The sequence below is a fragment of the Abrus precatorius genome, unplaced genomic scaffold, assembly GCF_003935025.1.
Source record: "Abrus precatorius isolate BTA unplaced genomic scaffold, Abrus_2018 Scaffold8, whole genome shotgun sequence".
In the NCBI taxonomy this organism is placed as follows: Eukaryota; Viridiplantae; Streptophyta; class Magnoliopsida; order Fabales; family Fabaceae; genus Abrus; species Abrus precatorius.
In genome coordinates, this window is record NW_020874428.1 from 36,942,030 (window position 1) to 36,965,659 (window position 23,630).

Genomic DNA, 23,630 nt, shown 5'->3' on the forward strand with positions numbered 1-23,630 from the left:
GTGGTGTATGTTGTTAAAGAACTAGTTTTTGCCGCTAATTTCACCGACATTTCCAACACCGATTTGAAGATTGCATGATTCATGGAGACAAGTTGATGCGCCTAGAACCAGATTATTTGTGTTAAAGATTCATGCATTTATATAATCCATAGATAATCAACCGTTAACCTTAATACATATGTGTATCAATAAGCAAATAACTGTTATTCTAACAATGATTATATTAGTAATTTAATTTAATTAAAAATTTTATAGTAAGAAAAGTTAAATAAACTAAAAAATTTAATAAATGAAATTATTATTGCTCAAAATGTAAACTTATATATATAAACCCTAAACTTTAAACTATTATCATATCCATTTCGCTCTCACCGTTGTTAGCGAGTATTTGTACGTAATTGTCCTTAATTAATATATCGTTATAGTGTAAGTTATGTGTAGCATGTCACTTGTTTACGATAACCCAATTTCGTTAAAAAAGTTTATATATAATTTTGATAACTTAATATTTACATAAAAAGTTATATTTATCTTTCGTTGTTGCATCATTATATTATTACTATTCATATAAGATGTAAAAAATAAAGCACAACTAATATTTTTTGAATAGAAAAACTTGACAGTTAATTTCCCTCTCGGGCTCCGCTTGGGCTAAAATATTCTATGAAAAAAGAATATTTGACACCAATCAAGTGTGTGTGTAATGGGTAGAAAGAAGAGTTAAAAAAATAGAAGAGAGATAAATAAAAAATATAAAAGAGAAATATAATAACTAAAATTTTGATGTTGGGTGGTGAACTTAGAAATTTGACAGGATATATAAGTGTTAAATGGTACTGCGTCATTGGACCTTTCTAAACTCCTCCGGATAAGATGGACTTGCATACCTCTACTCTGCATTCATAGCTTCTCGCTTAGCCAAAGTTGATATGTTATTCATAAATTATATTTATTCAACAAATTTATAGAATTCATTTTTATCCTAAAACATATAACATAAGAAGATTAACATCTGACCAACAAAAATAATATAAATATATATTTATAAATTATTTTTTAATTAATCTTTGTGAAATATTTTTTTAAGTTTTTATTGATTTTTTTAAAAAAACTTAAAAAATATAGCTGGTTAAAATATATTAAAATAAAAATAAACACACACATATATATATAATAACTTGTCTATAAAACATTATTCATAGATCAAACCATTAAATTATAACAATATATTATATTAATTTTAATGTATATAAATAAAGTATAAAATAATTTTAAATTAATTTAAAATAATTAAACTTTTTAATTTAACAATTAGTTTTAAGATTCAATTAGCCAATAAAAATTATTAAACAATAAAATTTTTTTTAACGCTATTTACTATTTTCAGTATTTATATGAAAAAAGACATAAAAATGTTTATAAAAAATAATTTTTTTTGTTTTTTTATAATAAATTTTTTTTACTAAACATCATATTTTATTAAAGATAAATTTAAAATACAAGAGAACTCTAACTAATTATAACTTTAAAGAGAATTAATAATATTATTAATCTAATTTACATGTACAATCAATATTTCTTCATACATATCCAAAATATTTGGCCCAAACTTTAATCCCTTCGTATAATTATTTTTCATAAATTTAGATCGAGCTCATAACTTAGAATCGTACTTTTTCCTCATTGTTTTAATTCTTTCTTGCACTACCGTCCTAACAACAACATTAAATTGAAGAGAATCTAGTATTCAATACATGATTAGTCTCGTCTCTGACCTATGAGAAGGTCTAATAATTACTGTAAGATTCATTAATAAACTTTTTTTGTGTCATATCCTTGTCTCTTGTTGATTCCTTATTAATAACACTCAGTTGTCATAATCCTTCCTCAGCTCCTACGTTCTACTAATTTTCTTCCTTATAAGTTTCGACCACCAAAGGTCCACCTCGGTCAACCTCATTTTCAAACATCCTTACATTATTATTAATATTCACTTCATAATTAAATTCTCTATCATTCGTACATCTGTTACGTTTTTCATAAAATTTAATTCTATACTTTCAAACTTCTCTTAATATTATACAATGTCTAACACAGAATCATTTAAAATTTATCTCTTATAATCCACTCCCTTCTACTTCTTCCGTGCTTTCCATACCATCTTTCTAGTCGTAAGTTATATTTAAAAACAATTATTAACTTTTTAATAAGACATTATAATTTTTTATTATATTTTTATTTGAATTTAATAAATAATTTTTAAAAAAAATTAAAATTAAAATTAAGAAAGATAATAAGGTTAGGTTTAATAATATTAAATAAAGGTGAAATTCTTATGTTATAATATTTTTAAATAAAAGTAAATAATTTTAAATACTTTTATTAGTTTAGATAATTCAGTTGTGTTTGCCTCAAAATAGATTAGAAAGAATAATACTTAATAATATTTTTTGTTTTAAATTTTATATGAAATAAATTTATAATCTGTTTTAGCTTTTATATGAAAAAAAAAGTATTCCTATACTTAATAATAAATATTTGTTAGTTTACTTCGTGTGAAAAAAATATATTCTAAAACTTTTATAAATTATAATATCATCAAAGGAGAGCAATCTGTAAAAAGAAATGTTTATGTACAAATTAAAATTTAGAGTATTTTCTAAAAAAAAAAACATAAAATGTAAGAACAAAACTTGAAATTTAACTAATCGTAGATCATTATGTGCAATATTATCAGGACACTTTTTTGGCAGACGAGTTTTTCTTTTTTTCTTGATATTATTTGAAAGTTGAAAGTAGTTGGAAACACCTTTACATGAATGAGTACGAGAGATTCTTTCAATGGCAGTGAATCAAATAACATTTGTACTGAGTTTTTTTTACATCTCAAAAATTAAAGGAGTTGCTCCTCACATCTTTAATTAAGACACTTCTTTTAACAAATTGCTCTGTACACTTTTGATTCATTTGCGGTCTCAGGATAGGGTTTGCAAAGCTGAAATCTGATTTAATTCTTTCACTTCTAAGATTTTTTTTTCTTTGTATAATTAAAATTCTGGTGAATTCTATTTTTTGAGTTCACTAAAATTAGGGCATAATTTCAAGGTTTAAATTTATTCTGTTTACTTTATATGTTTTCTTTTTTATATTTAATTTGAAATTATTTAGAAGAATTTTTGTTATGAGATTTTTTATATATAGGTAAAACAAATTCTAAATTAAACAACAAACTTAAACTTATATGTAAATTAATAAAAAAATCATAAAATAATTTACTTGATATGTTTCAAAAAATTACAAATAATTTTCCTCCAAACCATCCACAAAAATAATAAATCATTCTTTCAAAATTTTCTTTTTACAAACATAAAAGTGTGTTAGTGACAAATTTTTTTTGCATATTATTAGTGTAAATATTATTTTTATTATATTGTTAACTAATTAAAATATATTGTAGATATTTTTTATATTAATTAACACAAAAACTAATAATTATTGTTGAGTTGATAATTTATTATTGAATAATAATATATAATTTTTTTACACTAGTAGTGTCTTTAAATTACTTTTTTATTTTGTTTAAGTTTATTAGTTCAATTGCTTGTCAGATCATTTAGTTAACCCTCTGTCTCTAACTTGGGTTTAGCCTTTTATAGATATTTGATTTTGATGGGCAAGTTTGCTAGCTTGACGTTTTTTTTTTTAAAAAAAAAGTCATTAATAATGAAAATTATAAAAAATTTAAAATTAGATTGAAAGCAGACTAATAAAGGGCCTAAATTATATAAAAAATATAGCTCATAATTCGTCACATAATAGTTAAAGTTCTAGTTTAACACGATGTTTTTTCTTTGAAACCATCAATTTTTCCCTTTTTTTTCATATAACAATATAAGAATTTAAGCGAGATCTATATTAACTGAAAAAAACATAATACTGTATTATTCTATAAATTAAAACAACATTGCATAGGGTAAAAGAAAATGATATAAAATTGTGTTAAATGTCAATAAATATTAATATAATTTGCCCTTTTTGTTTTGGGAAATTCACAAGTATCTTAAAGTTTAAATGGAGTGAATTCAATTTTTTAAGAAAGAAGATATGTTGATCAATTTAATAACTAAGAAATGTTCTCACATTAAGTTTCAAGCATGATGAACCTACTACTGTTTAACTTATGCTTATTCTTTCGATTGGATATTATCGATTTATTAACAATCAATTGGGGTCATGACTTTGAGAAAATGAGATGAGATTGACATCCCAATCCAAATAAATGGGAACCAATTTTTCAGTATCATACGGAGTATATATGCCTTTTAATAATATGAGAGTGCGTACACGCGCCAATCCACCGCGTGGGGTATGTCATGAATGATTTTACTGATTTACCCTTTATTGGATTCACTGGGCTCTACTTTTCATGAAAGTGCCCAATAGCGGCAGGCAAAATGCTAATGAAGAAAGTGATGTGACCCTCCGCACCCATTTTTATTTTTAAACAATATATTTATGCATACAAAATTATTATAATTTTAAACTTTTGTTCGTGCTTTTTAAAAAAAAATAAAATTAATTAATTTATAGAATTTAATAAAAAGTTGACAATGCTAAAGTTTGATATATGACTATTTTAATTAGACATGCTATTGTTAATAGTTTAAAATGTTAAATTTTAACATAATTTCATTTTTAAGAATCAAACTCTAAAGCATTCGTGATCAAATTGAAACAACTCCGATCAACTGTCTACGCTTAAAAGTATATAAATTTTTTTTTTAATATTCCTTTCAAAATACTAATTTATTTGTATATCAATCTATATATTTCTTGAAGTATAATTGGTATTTTACGATATATTTTTTCAGCACAGTTCTTGTTCGATTGAATAATACATACAATATTACTATAGTTTTAGCAATGGAGGTGGCATGTTTTTCTAAATCTGAATCTTCAAGGCACAGAGATAAAAATAAAAGGGGAAATTACTTATAAAAACACTTTAAAACTGAAATTAATTTAGAATTAAGTAGAATAACAGTATAAGAGAATACATACACACTTGAAGAGGAAAGCAACCATCTTTTTATGTAGTTATTTTGCGTAAGTAAGTTGCACTTAAGTGCAATGAATTGGACCCTTGGGCATTCATATTCAGTCCCAAATTTATGACAATTGACCATTTGTATAATGATTTCATTTGCCTTTAATTTAAAGTTGATAAGACAATGAATTTTAATTAAATTAATTTTGAACTGTTGAATATTTTTAAGACGTATCTTTATTAGAATGTGTGTTTTTGCATTTAAAAATACAAAAATTGATTATTCAATTATAAAACAAACAAATTCTTCATCTTCTCTCAAATTACAGGATTTGTCTAAAACTTGAATGAAAGTGTGTCTAAATCAATTGCTCTCTAGCTCGGTGAATAAGAGGTCATTAATCTTAGCCTCATGCTCCTGTGGGTGGTATGTGATACTGTTGTGGTTGCCTTTCATATGAGTCTGTGTTGCGAGCTTGTTCAGAAATGAAGTTGGAGTAGGTTTTGGAAGCTGTCAACTTGGTGGCAAAAATGTTGAATAATGTAATTCCTATGTGAAGGTTGATATATTGCTCAATGGAGGTGGCAGCTTATTCTTGCTTTCAATTTCATAGCTCTAAGGAAAAAGACAAAAGTATTAATTGAGTTCTTTAAAGTTTACATGTGTCATTATATTGGTTTTTAATATTTTAAAAATATTTTTGAGTAAAATTTTTAAAAGTATTGAATAAAAACAATTATTTCTCAAAAATTAATCTAAGGCAAGCATATAATAGTCAAGATATAATGTAAATCTGAAATAAAAAATATGATTCTTTTGTATTTTTTTTGTTTACAGACAATAATATCATTACTTTTTTTTAAGACAACCAAAAATCATGCTTGTGCAACGCACAGAAAATTTTAGTTAAATGGATAATTTTAACCAAATATTATTATATTATTAAACTTTTTTTTACAATTACATTGAAAAAATATGTTGTTAGAGTAGCAGTGTTAAAAATAAAAACAAGTCATTTTATTTATATTTAAGTTCTAAAATATATACGTTGGACAAATATTTTAAGACATTTTAATATTACTTTAAAAGATAGAAATAAAAGTTAAAAATTATTATTTTTAATAGAACATGAAAAGATAGAAATACAACTACGGATTTTTTAATTGCAACCATTTATCAGGAATATTAATAATATCGAGGAAGTGACAGTGCAAAGGTATTGAGATTAATAATCCACGTGAAATTAGAGAGAACTGACTGGAATTGGAAATTCACTTGTTTTAAGCATAAATTTTGTTAAACTAATTTTTTTTAGATAAAATTACATTTTTTGTTCTTTAATTTTAGAATGAAATTTACTTTTATCCTCTAACTTTTTTTTTATTGATTATCGTCCTCGAAGTATTATTTTTTTTTACGTTAATCCTCTCCATTAATTTTGTTACATAATCTAACAGAAACTTCTACATGGCTCTGAGATGATATTAACGGTGTTTATTTAATCTAACCTGAATTTTTTAATTTAAAAAATAATTAAAAATAGTGAAATAGTGCTAAGTTGTAACTTCTCCTCTCCTTCCTCCTCCAGCAGCAGCTTTCTCTTTTCGGTAGTTCCCTTCCCCTATCACAATCTCTTTTTCTCTTCTCCGCAACTTCCTTTCTCCTTCCTTCTCTTCCTGTTCCATCACCTCTTTCCCCTCAACCTAGGAGCTTTATCTTCCTCTCTGCAACACTCCTACCCTTTTCCCCAATCCATCAACATTGTCTCCTCCTTCCCCTCCCCTTCCTCTTCCACAGTTTCCTCCACCCGTTCTCACAATCCACCAATCTTGTCTCCTCCTTCCCGCAACTCCCTGCCCCTCTTCTTCCTTATTGCCAACAGTGAGAAAACATACTCATCTTACACTTGTAACCTTGTCTCCCTCCTTCCTCCAACTAAATAGAAAATTACCTCCAAAATTTTATTCAAAACATCCATTGAATCACTTGGTTAATTTACAAAATAAATTAGCAAAGTACCAACCTATGCCCAATTATTAATTATAAATTTGATTTAAAAAATATATCTATTATGCTCCTTCTCTATGTAAGTTTAAAGCTGCAACTTTTTACTATATTGCTTATTGAGTTATTTTATATTTACATCAAACTTCAAATTTCATTACTTTTTATGTATAATTATTTAATTTTTTTTGTGAAATATGAATCTTCTGTCATTTTGTTGTTTATTTGTGCTGCTAATAATGCTTCACTTGAGGGAAGAAAAAATGAAGGCTGCAGAAGGAGAGAAACAAGGTTGGTGGGTTAGAGGAAAAGGATGGCAAAGCTACAAGAAAAGAAAGAAATAGCTAGAGAGAGAAATAAAGTTGGTGGGTTGGAGAGAAAAGGTGTTGGAACTGTAAGAAAGGAGTGAGAAAGCTGTAAGAAGGGAAAAATGGGTTGTAAGAGAGGGAGGTAGGACTGGTGAGTTAGGGATTTGGGAGGAGAGATGTTGGAGAGCTGCGGGAAGATGAAAGAGGAGAGAGAAAGTTGTATTTTTTAAATAAAAAAGTTCACACATAATTAAATAAACGGCCTTAAGTCACTTTAACGTCACATAAAATGTTTCTGTTAGATTATATAACAGAGCTAATAGAGAGGACTAATGTGAGAAAAAAAATAACATTTCAAGAACAAAAATAAATTAAAAAAAGTTAAAGGACGAAAGTGAATTTCACCCTAAAATTAAGAGACAAAAAGTGTAATTTTGCCTTTTTTTATAAATACTTTATTAATAAAATAATTAAATTAAAATTTTTAATAAACAAATCATTTATACAAAATTTTAACTAATTACTTTACTTAATAATTTTTAAAATTTTTATTTCATTAATTTCATTGTTAAATTGCATAATAGTACCTTTTTTAATATCATGCACATTAAATTTTAGAGATAAATTAAATATTAAAAAATATATAATTCTATTATTGATAGTTGCTCATGTTTTTAAATATTTTATACATTCAAATAAAGTTATTTTATAAAGTATTAATTTTTAAAAAAATAAAACTTAATAAACTTAATCTACTTATTAAAAATTCTTAAATCAATAAATTAATAAAAATTGATATTTATAAAAAAAATTATCAAACATAATAAGTTAATCAATACTTATTGTTAGAGTAAATGGATCTTTTTCTTTAAAATATTAGTAAATATCATCCTTATATCTATCTATTCATCTGTACATGAGAACTTATTTAGTGAGAAAATATTTTTACGTAAGAATGAGAAAAATAAAATTTGATAATTAATTTTTTTATAAATAATTATAATTAAAATATATGAAAGTCGTGTAAGTTTTTAAAGTGATCATACAACTTTCGAAATCTTATAACTAGAACCATTTGTATATGATTTATATGATCTTGATTTAAATTTTCAGGGTTTAGGGTTATAACATACACATATTAATAATTATATAACACATTTGTTAAAAGATAAATATTTATAAGGATGTAATTTTACATTTAATTAGTTTATATTATACAAATATATTTAAATTACTATGAAATTAATTAGTGAAGCATTAAATAATGTTTAAGATATATAAAATATAAAAAATATAATTTATTTTGTGATTTTTTTAACAAATAGATTGATGAAATATAGATGGAGAAAAAATTGGAGAAAATTAAGTTTGCAATAGTAGATGTCGGATTAACCTTACTTTATTGCTGCAGTGATGAATTATTTTAGGGTAAATGGAGTTGGCACAGCGTAAGAATGGTTAGATATTATCAGTGGTGAGTGTTTCTCTGCACTCTCTGCTCCATGAACACCCAGATTCCAACTGTCGAAACTAAAGAGGCACTTAGCCAATCCCCGCACAGAGAGCTTCAGATGCTCACCAAATTGTTGTCAAACGTCATTGCCAACTAGGATACATATATATTATATTATATCCCTGTGTCTGCATATCAGTAGCATGATAATGCTACTGCTCATTAATAATTGGATCCTAGATATAGCTATATCTTTTTGCCTAATTAAATTAATTAATTGCCCTCCAATTCATGCTCATAAAATTAACCAACTACTGTATATATCATCCATTAGTTCATTTTTACTTTTCTACTCCACTGATTACAAGGAATAATTAATGAGAGATCATACACACAACTTTGGTTAATTCAACTTAAATTTCCTGCGAATTCACCTAATTTAAATACGAACTGTCAGAATGGAAGGGTAAAGAAAATGTTCTTAGCAAATTTTGTGAATTACGCCGTATGTTTTATGGCAGTTATTATAGTAATTAGATATAACTAATATAGTTGAAGAATGGTTTGACGTAGAGGTGTTGGAGGGGCAAAAAGATATTTTAGTTGTGAATTATGGTGACAAGAAAGAACAAGATAGTGGAATCCGAGTCCTCTGTGAAGTGTGAATGACAGCAACCTCCAAACACAAAAAATACCGATTAGTTGCTCTAGCTGGTGTCACCATCCCCATGAATCCTTCTTAATCTCTCCTCCCCGCATATAAATGTTTATAATATGTCTGTTCATTTGATTAAACTTTGGGTTAAACTCTTTTCATATACAAGTCTTGTGGTTGGACCAGAGTGGGACCAAACATGCATTGACTGGGTTGAAATTGTTGCGTCTCAAGCTAGCTTCTCCAATTAATTAGGAAATTACAGTTTGGTGCCACTGGATATATGCACTGTGAGAAATGATGGAAGTTAATATATAATTACTAGTTATATAAATGGTTAAAATTATATTCAAATAAAAATATTTTTTATGATTAAAATTAACTCCTAGCTTTTTTCTTTCTTATATTAATTATCATTTCATAAGCTACAGTTATACGAGATAAATAGATTTTGCGGAGGGTAAGCTGTCTTATTCAACATGACACACATAAGTAGCAAGGCACGTATGCGGTAATTAGAAAAGGGAGCAATAGTTTTAATATCTATCTGGTCCACTTCTCTGCTTACAACGCAGGTCTGCGAAGCCCTCGTGGACAGGACACAAGTCGTACATTTTAGTCCATCGTTTTACGTAATTCCATTATCCGTTTCGATTTCACACTAATATTTCTTTTATTCTTGGATATGGAGCTAATTACTAATTATTATATTTACTTGATGAGCTAACATTTTTCAAACAAGAATTTAGTGTTAATTAAATGATAAATATGATTAACATTAATAATTAAGCATCGTTAGCTACCCAGTTGAATATTTTATGCACTTATAAATAATAAGGGGTAAAAATAATATAATTAGCCGTTTCCTGCGTCACCCTAGTTACCATTATTGTTTCATGTACACGGTTAACTTTTGAATATCTTTTTTAAACTGTTATTTTATTTTGGTAACAAATACTTGTTTTAAATAGGACCAGACGCAATGAACGATGAGAAAATGTTACTGACAAAATATATAAAAATTTGAATTGAATTAACTTGAACGCAACAATTCGACCGTACACGAGAACTATTTTCTTAAAAGTGTAAAAAACTATTAGGATAGAAATGAGCTTTCTCTTTCTAGACAACAAAATTGTAGTGCGTGTGTGTGTGTTTTTATTTAGGGCATGCATTTTCTTTGATGTAAGTTAAAACATGTTATATGTTTGATTTTGACTATCAAATTTTACTATTGAGTTTAGAGTCGTTATCAAGGATTGAAGAGAGCGTTTAAAATTTTGTCAACTTGTCGGTACGTTAGTCTTTGCCTTTCTTGGCATGTAATTTCGCGACAAGAGCTTTTACATATGTGGTGTAAAAAGCTGAGGAATCTCACGTGGGCGCTGTGTATTTGTGTCCTAAAATTTTTACGAATTAAGTTGCGCATTTATTTGAATTTTCAGTTTCTTAGAAGAGAGAGAAAGTAGGTAGGAGGTCGAGTTTCTGTATTTTGAAAGAGGCCATAATAAGCATGTTATTATATATTTGTTATGTCTAACAAAGTTGCAAAGCGCTGCAATTAGCTTTTAATATATTAATAGGGTGCTTCAATGCTTATAATATTTTAATCGATTAGACGCTCTGGGTCAAAGAAAGTGGATTGCAAATGACAAATTACAGTCATGAAAAGTAAAATGAACACATCGGTTAAATGGATTTTGCGTTGAATTGTCATGCTTTACTTTTGCAGCAATATCACAATAAATTACTTGATAAATATATGCAATGCATTTTCTGTAATGTATTTTCAGTAAGGGAAGTGTTGTTTGTCGTTATCCACAAGGTGCCCTTGCATGTGATAATAACTGATCTAGCAACTTCACAATTTAAGACTAACTAAACTACAGTTCAAAATTTTACTCACCCTTCAAAATTCAAAGTAATGAAAAAACAAACAAACATTTGATTGCATGTAGTAGCTAGCTAGAAGAATAACCGCGAAGAAACTAAAATGGGAAAAGGAAAAACTTAGATATATTCCCGGGGAGAAGGGTGAGAAATCAAGATTCACTGTCGTGTTCAATATATACGTGTAAGCCTCATTTGTTTCACATACATGTCACAGAGTCGAAGTGTGACTTAGTTTTATTTTCTTTTTCTTTTTCCCGAGCTAGTCTAGTGATACTAGTTCTATATCAAGAAACTAACTAGCTAGAGGCGAATCATAAATGCAAAGAAAACGAAATTGGGTTCTCTAGAGTTTGGTCACATGAGCAGAAAAGGAACAGTGTCAGCCTCAACCTCAAGAGAAGGAAACCCCCCAACTTACGAGTCCTAACCAATAGAAATGTTGAAATAGACCTCCCATATAAACAACATAGCGACTGCTTGTTCTCTCTGAAACTTTACAAGGATTTAGATCCATTTCCATGTGCCTCTTGTGGTCCTAAGGCTAAAGAAGATAACCCGCAATAGCATATGTTGAGTGCCTACAAAATTCCTCATGTATATATGTTGTCCTTTTCCCTGAAATCCTTGAAAGATGCTAAGCATATATTGTGGTGCTATATATTTGTGTTTGATTGGATTAGAAGTTAAATTGAGAAAGGAATTGATTGAGAGGAATGCGCATGTAATCTCAATGCAACTAAACATGCCTATTAAGGCATTTGATGATAGACAACTAAACATACCTATAAGGCAAAAGTGATGAACGTGAAGCTAATTTTGGATAATCCATGGGATGGTCCAAAAGGAGTAGTCATGGCTAGGGGCCAAGGGTGTTTGTAAGCATTAGAATGATAAGAGTTAATGATGGGAAGAGGTAGCAATTGATGTGAAACTAAGGGAAACAAAACTAATTAGGGGCATAGGAAAGTTGAAAGGGCGATTGAGTTGAGGAATCCCAAAGTTCCCCAGCAAAGGTGCAGAACAAAAGGCAAAGGCCAAAGGCAAAACGAAATGATTACTTGAATGAGACGGGACCCGCTCGATAATATTTCCTTTCCAGGTCTTTCAATTTTTTGACTTGGGATCGGTCCCACATCGGCCACCATTGTCTTTATGGATTGAATGATAAAAAGAGCACCTCACGTGGAGTCTGAACCAAAGACGCTGTCCAACCACAATAAAAGGGAACTCACCCCTCCCTTCCCTTCCATCACACAATTTTTCAAAACCCACAAATCTCTGATTTTTCCACTTCCCCTTCAAGACCTTTCCATCTAACTCCAACAATTTAAATCAAAAATAAAAATAAAAATAAAAATAAAATTAAAATCAGTACAAATTCACTTATAATTAAAAAGCTAGCTCATCAACACAACAACAAAGCAATTTCTTTTCTGAAAAAAATCATGCTTTTTAAAGCTCACCCATATAATTCCCACTCATTATCTTTGTTGCTTAAAGCTCTTGCCCTCCCAGCTCTCCCTTATCCCCCCACTCTCTCTCTCTCTCTCTCTCCTAAACCCCATCAATTTCAAAGCAAATTCCTCTCCTTACACCAAGAAATAAAACAAAATAACTAAACACACACATATCCTCCCCTAAATATAGTCACTGATGAGAAAGACCCACCACACAGATTAAACTACAAACTCACTGATCACAACCTCTCTCATAAAAAAAAAAACGATCACAAACACACACACAATCATACGAACACAGCAACACACACACACACTCATGCGATCATGGAGGGAGGCGATGACTTCCACCACCATCACCACCGCCAGAACTTCCCATTCCAGCTCCTCGAGAAGAAAGAAGACCAAGAAGCAGCGTCATGCTCCACCTCCTCCCCATACCCTTCTCTAGCAATCTCCGCAGAACCAACCACATCCAATTCAACCCGATCCAACCAGCTCGTGCCGGTGCCGCCAGCCGAACCTGCCATCAAAAAGCCACCGCCCAAACGAACCTCCACCAAGGACCGCCACACCAAGGTCGACGGCCGTGGCCGCCGCATCCGAATGCCGGCGCTCTGCGCCGCCCGAGTCTTCCAACTCACCCGCGAACTCGGACACAAGTCCGACGGCGAAACCATCGAGTGGCTCCTCCAACAGGCAGAGCCCGCCGTCATCGCCGCCACGGGCACGGGAACCATCCCCGCGAACTTCACCTCCCTCAACATCTCCCTCCGAAGCTCTGGGTCCTCCATGTCCGTGCCATCTCAGCTACGATCCTCCTACTTCAACCCCAACTTCTCCGTTCAACAACGCAGAACCTTGTTCCCGGGAATCGGCTTGTCCTCGGAGAGCAACACCAACACCTCCACCACTCTCCTCAATTTCCAATCCAACAACCTCACCGCCACCATGTTGCAGGCCAAGCAAGAACTCCGCGACGGTGCTCCCTCTTCCTCCACGTTGGATTTGTCGGAGACAAGCGCCGAAGAAGGTTTGGGAAGAAAAAGAAGACCCGTGGAACAAGACTTGTCCTCCACGCAGCATCAAATGGGTAGTTATCTGCTGCAGTCGAGTGCAGGGGCTATTCCGACGTGTCACGCTCAGATTCCGGCGAATATATGGATGGTAGCAAATTCCTCTAATAACCAAGTTATGAGCGGTGATCCTATATGGACCTTCCCACAGGTTAATAATAGTGCTTTGTATAGAGGCACAGTTTCTAGTGGGTTGCATTTTATGAACTTTCCCACCCCCATGGCGTTGTTGCCTAGTCAGCAACTTGGGTCTTCTGGGATTGGTGGTGTTGGGGGAAGTAGTGGAGTTGGAAATATCAATATGAATGAAGGGCATTTGAGTATGCTTGCTGGGCTTAGCCCTTATCGTCCTGTTATAGGAGTTTCCGAGTCTCAGGCAAGTGGGTCACAATCACATCGTGGTGGTGGAAGTGATGATCGACATGATAGTACCAGTCACCACTCTTAGAGGATCCATCATCACCATAACTTCTTATTCTTCTTCTTCCTCTTGTGTAGTAGTTTGATGATGATGTGTTTAACACACGTGAGGTTTGGTTGATCTTCGAAATTGAGTTTTATTTATTCCCAAAATTAATTTTTTCGTGTGATTAATATTTTGGAGGGGAGGGGGATCCGAGAGAAGGGAAGAGGGTTTTTTAGGGTTTGGGAGATGACACTATTGGGTATTTGGCTGCCTGCTTCTCTTTTTTTTTTTGGTAAAAAAATGTCTTCTTTGAGTTATTATTTCACTACACGATATCTTATCATCATTGTTTGTGCAATTTTCTTTCTTTTATTTTCAAGTTTTTTCCTCCTCATATATATAGTCTTTTAATTGCTTTGTAATTTTATGCTTTTTATGTTAAAGAGAAGAAAACGACTCACTTCCATTCCATGAGCTCCGCTAAGTTTCCTACCTAACAGGCATTTGGGTTTTTATTTATTTATATTTTTCTTCATCTCTCTCTCTCTCTCTCTCTCTCTCTCTCTTTCTGGGCCACTGAGCTCGTGTGGTAAAAGGGATGAAACAGTGTTACCGCAAGACTAATGTAAAATATAGTGGTGGTATTAAATTTACATTGCTTTTTGATCATTCTGATTCTAAATCTCTGCCATGAATCTCGAGGTTTACTGCATCAATGATTAAGATTTTTGAGAGAGATGGGGGTAATAGGACGGTGGGGTCAAAACCTTATCGGTTCCAGGTGTTGGCTCAGGTGGTGGGGTCAGGCTGCTGGTTATTGCCCAAACCAATGTACAATGTCACTGACAAACAGGTGGATCATTCTCCATCTTCTGTTTTCTTTTTTAATTTTCTTTCAGCCCTTTTAATGGAGCAGTTGCTGGCATCACAGAAAGATCCATGGTGAGTCTTAATGACCCTACTGGGATATGCCCCACCATTCCATTAATCAGGACCGTTCATTTCATGGGCCATGCTCCTATTCAATGCATGATTGGGTCTCTACTCACCAAAGGCAAAACGTGGAATCTCATGTTTCATGCCCTTCCCTTCCTCTTCTTGTTAATTAGTGACACTCTCCTTTCAAAACCATTTCAACTACGCTGTTGCCAAATGCCATATGGGTCTTCCTCCTCCCTCTGCAGGCTTTGCCCTAATATATATGGAGAAGGATTTTTTTAGGAGGTTATTTATTGGATGTTTATATATAACATTAAATATGCTTTTTAAATTATTTAAATTACTTTAAAAGACAACTGTACTCAATCATTTTTATATATTTTATAAAATAAATATATTTTTCTAGACAAATTTTTTGCTTTTAACATTTTATCATATGTTTATGATCGCATTCTTTTTTAAATTTTCTTAATATTATTTATTATTGTGTTTTTGGAATCTGATAATATACCATCACTAAAATGATAAGTAACATCTATGTTGATGGGATAAAAATTAGTAGGGAAGCGGAAAGCAGGATTAGGATATTCCCTCCACTATGAATTTTGTTCTGCACAATAGGATTCGAAGCTAACTTTTTTTATGGAGATCATGTCAATAACACGAGTGTAAAGTAGCCATGGAATCATATATATGCTTCTTAAATCAGAGAAGCCCTCATATGATTGATATGTTAATATAATTTGTTACTTGAGGAGAATGGTCAATGGAATAAGGTACCTTGGTGAGGTTCCAATTACGGGCACAAAACAGTAAGTTGATAATGACACTGGAAAGATGGTTCCCACCTAGCACTAGATAGAGTTGTAAAAACAAATCATGAATCAGATCTGAATAAGCTAGCGTTTCTCGTACTACCACTTAGCCATAGAAGAAGTATAACCAAGTCTGATGATATATAAAGCCTTGTATATATCTTCATATATTTTGAGAATGGAGATGAAGTATTTCTACATTGTCCAATTCTATATTCTATATATAAAAGAAAATCGATGATATACAATTAGCTGTAGAATTTTATGATGCGTGCGCAGTGCTTTGGGACGTAACTAATATGTTGTATTAAACGAACAAGCTGAAAGATTGCTGTTTCTTTCAGTTAAGACATCATGCACTTACAGCTTCAATAATATTCCTTTGTTAAATTTCAATCATCATCTAAAGTTAGAAGAGGGTCCTTCTTTGTTGGCCATGCTTCGCAGTTTGCTGTGGCGAATGGATAAGCCCACATATATCGATAGGGTTTTCTGTCTTTTGATGTAATGATCATAAAATGCACCATGTCTAATAAAATTTATCTTTGTAATTCTTGCATAAACGTAATAGGCTAAATACATATAGACATAATTAATAAAAATTTAAGATAGTAATTAAATAATTTCAAAAAAAAATTCGTTCTTCTTGTGATGAAATTAGTTGTGTATGAATTTTTTACACCATTTTCTTTACATTTTTTACACCCATTAAAAAAATTATGCTTATTTTCTCTCTCTTTTATCTTCTTATCAAGTTATTTGACACTTGCAAGAAATATAAATATAAAGTTAGCGTCAACTAGATATTTCTCTTATTATGGTAGCTTGTACAAGTGTTTAATTATGAAAGAAAAATGGGACAATATGTACTAGTCTGTTTGGCGGGAAAGATTAAAGCGTATGATTAACTAGAATTAGTAATTACTATGCTATTATTTTAATATCAATACATTTTTCAAATCTCTACATTATTTGGTTGGATATTTAGGTTTTTCATTTTTATAGAATGAAAATTGACAATTCTCTGGCGTCGATATCAATTTCTTTTTTCTGAAAATATCTATATGAGGTCTTGGTTTTACGTCTGACACATTGATTTTTGACAATTCAAACATTTTAAATATAAAAAGGTACCAAATTAATATTTATCAACATTAATATTAAAAGGAATAAAAAAGATAAAAGGATATGCCTATTGAATAATCAATGTTTTAAAAGTATATATTAGAGCGTGACATGTTTTAATTTATCATTGTTATGTAAGATAATTACATGTTTGATTAGTCACGAATATTATTTTCGAACACATTAGGTAAATGTATAAATTAAGATGGTGCCTTAGCTTCACTATGAAGTGGGAAAAAAATACGGCCTGGGTCGTACCCATACATGGTTGGTCACATGGATCTGAATCTGATAAATGACACCGTACATAGCTACAGGATTGGTCCCCCTAAGTAAATCTTACATCCCAAAAAAATATATAGCATGAGTTAGACCATATAGGCCACCAATTTCTGTAAAGGGTGAACAAGTCGGCTAGATTTTGGGCACAAAAGTGGCTGCAAACTTACCTGCTAAGAAGCAACAGATTCTATATATTTGGCCCATAATATCCCTAATTCCTTTGTTTGGGCCCAGAAAATCTCTTAATCTTGCCATGGTTTCTCTGAGGGGAATATGATAGATGTTGAGGCACAACCATGTGCTTCCTTACTGGCGTTTAGCCTACAGGTTGGTGGTTACTGGTTTCGACATAAGTCATTAGAGGTATAGACCCACCACCACCACGTCCACTCATATGTTGTGTGTGCTGGCTTTCTATGTTTGCACTTTGCATCAACATGTTGGGTAGGAGGGATAAATTGGCCCATTGCCATTTATTGCTTTTGGTGCATTTAGAGAAAAATTTATCCATATATGAAATTATGATTAAGTTGGAAGAGCACATATCTCCTATATTCAAATCAAATGATTTATTAATCATGTTAATTTACTCAAATTTATAGTAGATTGAGCCATGTGAAATACAATAAATTGCTATAACTGAAGAAATAGATAAACCTATTCAAGCACGAGTGTTCTTTGCACTATGTCGATTGGTTGTTTCAACAAATTGAGTATTGATTATTAAAGAACACCCCATAAAATTTGAAATTAAAAAAAATGATTGAGCTTATTAAGATTGATTCACTATGAAGAAATAAAAGAGCATATATATGTTTCGATTCCAAAGTCTCACATTCAGTTGTCAGATTTACGAACAAAGCCTGGAAACTCATTATTAATAGATGTGTGCTCATTTTCTTTTATTCCTTATATAAGTAATACAGAAAAAGGAAAGCAAGAAGGAGGGGCAATAAGTTACGCTTGTTCTGTGATTACAGGGTGCAACAAGCTAATAATATGCGCTTTATGTTATACATGAGCATTTAAGAAATTTGTGCACTCTTCCTAGTTATCAAGGAGGGAACTGAAAAATAAAACTTCTTTGAAGGTACAATAATGCGCGTCTCTAGTATATATTATAGTAGATAATAATGCTAATATATATTATAGTATAACCTTAATCTCTAGACTACCAATGCGCGTGTCTCTCTCTCCCTCTTTATGTATATATAGTGACAACAGATAGTTGAAGAGGTACAATAATGCAAAAATGCAGTTGCCCAAACAGTGAGTCACATCCCTCACATGTAGTGTTGGTGACGAGTCGAGGTATTGTCCTAGCTGTTGGCCTGGTGCAGCTAGCATGTGGACTCTAAACTGATCAAACAAAATGAGAACTTTGCCTGTCTTTCTAATTAGGTAGTGTGTGTAGTTCCAGTTTTATTTCTTGCTCCGTTATAGTCCAATTGCGAACACACACAAAATTATGTTTATGTATGTGTATGGTATGTGTATGGTACTTCTAGTACTATTTTGGATGCTAATATAGGATTTAAATAACGATATATAACACAAAGCTTGAGTATTTAGACAATTTTAGTTAGTCTTTTAAGTCGGTGTGTATGAATGGGGAACATTGTGGTATCTTAGCTCTGATAAGCGTTGCAAATAATTGTGAGACCTCAACTCATACGTTTGATGATGGACTTTAGAATAAGATAATGATATAAAAAAAATCACCAGAAGATTTTAAGTCCATTATTCAGCAGGTATTTAGATGTCTTAGTCTGCTAATTAAACAAGGCAATATAAGGGAATCTTTTTGTCCTTGCAGGCTCGTATTTATGAATATAAAGTCCCCCGTGTGTATTAAAACAAAAAAACTTCACTAATTGTCGCACTCAATTTTGATTTTTTGTTGTTTCCTTTATCCTATATAAGCTGCGTGATCTGATCTGTGGAAAATTTTTCTATAGATATTTGAAAACTTGCAGAACTTAGATAGAGGCCATTCTCACTCTCAGGATTGTATAGAATGGCAGCAAGAGTTAGTGTTCTTTGGGATTTTGAAAGGTTAGGTGCATATCAAGTGGGGAACATACTGTTGAGCTCGCAAGTGGGGAAAAAGAAATGAAGAGATCAGGACAATTCTGTGTCTAACTTTCAAAGTGAGTCCTGCTTCTGCGAAACATCAAAGGAAATGGAGATTTGAAATGTTTAACTGCGTTATTGCATAAATTGTCTAGGAGGTTCAGCCTAAAAGGTATATATTCATAGCCTCATTATAGCATTGCATTAATTGTACTGAAGCAATAATGCAGTTGTTACTTGGTAGATCAGATTATCCTTACAGCACTATTTTCTTCCTTTTTTTCAGATTTTGACAGCAAGGTCCATTTATCCATTTAGAATTTAGTCATTTGTGCGTTTATGTTATCATTACAAGATCTTAGTTTCACCGTTAAATTCCTGGTTAAAATTAATGATTTTTCTATATTATATTGCAAATAAATGTATTTTTTTTTAACGATACTTTCCACTTTATAAGAAAAATGCCAGCAATGCGCTCAATTTTAAGCTACAAAATTCCTAATACACTACATTTTGATTTTCTTACCTTTATAAAGTATGATGATCATCATATCTTCTCCTTAAGATTTCTTGATCGTGTTTTCTTTGGTTTAGTACTTTTCACACGGTTTGCAGGATGCAGAGAGGCTGTAAAGAATATTTTTTAGTCGATCCATTGAAAAAGATAAGCTGTAGTTGGATCAACCTATAGCATTATAGTAACAGAGATTGGATTTATTAACTGGTCTTTATGTTCTAACATACTAATTTGCTTCAACCTTCACGTCAGGTTATTTCAGTGTGATGATTAGCAATCTGGCTTCAGAATTCTACACTGCTATTTTTGCATAAAGAATATGAAGGATGCTCTGTGCAAGCAAGGTGTAAGTTGTTGTTGGGACACTCACACCAAGGGTAACTTTGATTTAAACTGGGGTGCTCCTTATCCTAGCCTACATTGCTGGCATGGCAGGCTACTTTCCATAGTCCATGACATGCTACACGTATCACCTTACTCTATTCATGACACGTGTAACATGCTATACAATAAGACTTGCACGTGTGAGACGTGTTTATTTCTTTCCTTGATGTTATCCTTCCTTCACTTGATTATTTCTCTCCTTATTCTTCCACACACCTAGATCATTGTGATATTCTGCTGCCAGTGAAAAATTAGATTGGTGAAGCTTGGACCACATAAAAAGTAGATATTTTTTTGCCTCTACTTTCTGAATTTTCTAATTCACTAGAAAATTTATTTATAAGTTTTTTACTTGTATGATTTGTTCTGTGTATTTTGATTTACTGATGCTGGATAGGCCTTTTATTTTCACCACGAGAAGGAAGCACCAAAACAGCAAAGCTCAACTAGTCAATCATGTTTTTAAGTAAAGCCTTTTGGTAGTTTTGTATGTTTGATGTCATATTTGGTTGGTTGTTTCCTACTAAACCCAATCAATTGTCAAAACTTTGTGTGTATATAAAAGAATAAATAAATTGATACCATTTTATAATTCTGAGTCATTATGATCAAATGTATATCAGTGTTAGTAAATTTCAGACATCATGCACGAGCCTAGGCTAATGATTAAATACTTTATGCATTTATCTGAAGTCAACTCTGGGACAGATCCCTCAAAGTCACAAATCATTGATGCCGACATAAGAATTTCCTTCACATGCACTAGAGAAGCAACTGGTAAGCACCATTTGAATACTCAAATCTGTTAGTGCGTCACTGCCATAAAATTGTATTAACTACGTTTAGTAATTTGAATATATCTTTCTCTATATATGGCCGTCAGAATTTGTGATGTTCCCTTCAGAATTCTTAATTGTGATGACAAATGTATACCTCTGTGAGCTCCGATCTTGTGCTTTTCCAGACTAGGTAATCTGAAATCATGCAGCCATGTATGCCACTTTGCTCAGCTTTGAGGTTTTTGCTGATTTTCCATTATCTTATGCTTTGTGATGCCACAATTCTCCACACATCTTTTGCTAGGCTTTTGGGTCCACTCTGAGCACCAGCTACAATATTTATAAATAATTTAATAATAAATATTAATTAGCGTTTTTAAGATATTAGTTATAAAAATTATAAAAAAAATATGAATATACACATTCTTCATAATATCTGATATATTTAACATAATTTTTAATAAAAAATTACTTTTAATTTTTGAATATAAATTTGTTTCCAAATTCCAACATTCTACTGGTTAGGTGCCGATTGACATCATCTGGTGCTTTAAAATAGCATTTACTATTGATTCTGATTTGGGCACCAGCACGTTTGTCTGATACCTGTAGTGAGACAGTAACTGTTGTAGCTAATGTCACAGCTTTTGGAAGTAGTTACAAAGTCTACTACTAATGACAGCAATTTATAAAATGAAAATAAAAACAACAACCTGTGTGGGAAAAAGGTGAAAGGAAAATAGACGATGACGTGGCAAACATGAACATGGAGAACATCCTGTGGTTCTCATCGGTGGTTGCCACACGTTTGGCCAAAACCGTGAAGCTTTGATTCAATGCATCACTGTGGAGGCCACACGCCTTGGTTCGTATGTAATAATAATTCAGGACAGCACCATTGTCAAACCGAACATGAAGCCGGTGTTTAAGAAATTTTTCATCAAAAATATTATAAACATTTAAAATTCATAAACCTAATTTTAAATCTTTTAATAACATAAGGATTGGAGTTTAACTTATCGAATTACATGTTTCTTTATTCATGCATAAAGTGAAAAATATATAATCCAATATGATTAAGTTATTGTATAAAAAAAAACTAGTTATACATAATTTTATTATACAGATGATCATAGTGGAATGTAAATTATTATTGAATCTGACAAATAAAAGAAAGAAAAAAAAATAAGGATAAATAGGTAATAATGATCAGAAAAATTTTCCCCCAAAACCAACTTTTTATGTGTAAATAACATTATCCTAATAACTATAAAGAAAACATTATCCTGATCACAAAGGCATAAATCTTTATACTTTAACTCCTATATTTTATGACAAAAATAATAAGTGAAAAAAATATTATTCTTCATTTAAATAATAAATATTATTTGTGCTTTTCCTATGAACTATATGTTTTTTGGAGCAGATTTCTAGATGTTATATATAACTTTAACTCATAGCTTTATTTTTATATTATATATTTATTATTAAACGATAACATTTTAAATTATTTTTCTTTCTCGTTAAGTCACAATACTTTTATGATCTCATTTTATAATTTTAATTTCCCTCAAATATTACTTCTTACCTTTGGTTAGTTTTTATTTAAAATGTGGATACTCCATATCACATTAAAGATTTATTTCCAAGTAAATTAGAGTTTCAAATTGTTGTAATTTTAGTTTATTTTAATTTTTAAATTCTGACTCAATATATTAAACTAATGAATAAAATATTTTTTTATTAAATGATTTATTTTAATATTTTCTTAATTCAAATGTTTTGTTTTTTTATCTGTTTTTATTCAATGAAATCTTTTTATAAATAATAATTACATATAGTATTATATTTTATTTTCTTTAAAATATCCATATAAATTATGAGAAATTGGCTAATAATACTCAAAATTTGTAATTCAAAAAATCACATTCATGGGTATATTCGATGAATTTTCTAATAATATCAGAAACATTAAATTTTCTAATAATAAAAAATCCCAATGGAAGATGAGGTGGATGATAAAATTTAAAATTTGCATTGTTTCATTTCGATGGTGAGATGGATTATGAAAAGTTGAGTTGGTAGTGAGGAATTACATAAGCAAGACAAAGGATTAGTTGATCAAAACAATATTATCCGTGCAAGGGCATGACCAGCAAAGTAATTTGAGATTCCATCAACTTTTGCTTTGCTAATTGCTTAGACTCAAACGCCAAAATAAGAATAAGAAGATAGACACAGCGCTTTAAATTGCTAATTATAATAGTAATAAAATTAATAAATTTATGTAAAATGATTATTTTAAAAAAAAATAGACGGTGGGTCGTGGAGTAGTGCAACAAATCAAATAACTTCTATCAATAAATGAAAATGTGTTTTTCAATTAACTTTTTTTGAAAAAAAAATTGGAGAAGGA

General features: G+C 30.9%; 1 protein-coding gene across 1 annotated transcript; it reads left to right on the forward strand.

Annotated features, from left to right (window-relative positions):
- The first annotated feature begins 12,785 nt into the window (after positions 1-12,785).
- LOC113847600 (transcription factor TCP14-like) lies at positions 12,786-15,020 on the forward strand. The gene has a single exon (XM_027476799.1). The coding sequence runs from the start codon at positions 13,146-13,148 to the stop codon at positions 14,340-14,342; it is 1,197 nt and encodes a 398-aa protein (XP_027332600.1). The 5' UTR covers positions 12,786-13,145; the 3' UTR covers positions 14,343-15,020.
- Positions 15,021-23,630: the final 8,610 nt, after the last annotated feature.

Bases quoted from the DNA above. Each gene is read 5' to 3' on its own strand.
- LOC113847600 (XM_027476799.1), top strand. From the start codon at position 13,146: ATGGAGGGAGGCGATGACTTCCACCACCATCACCACCGCCAGAACTTC.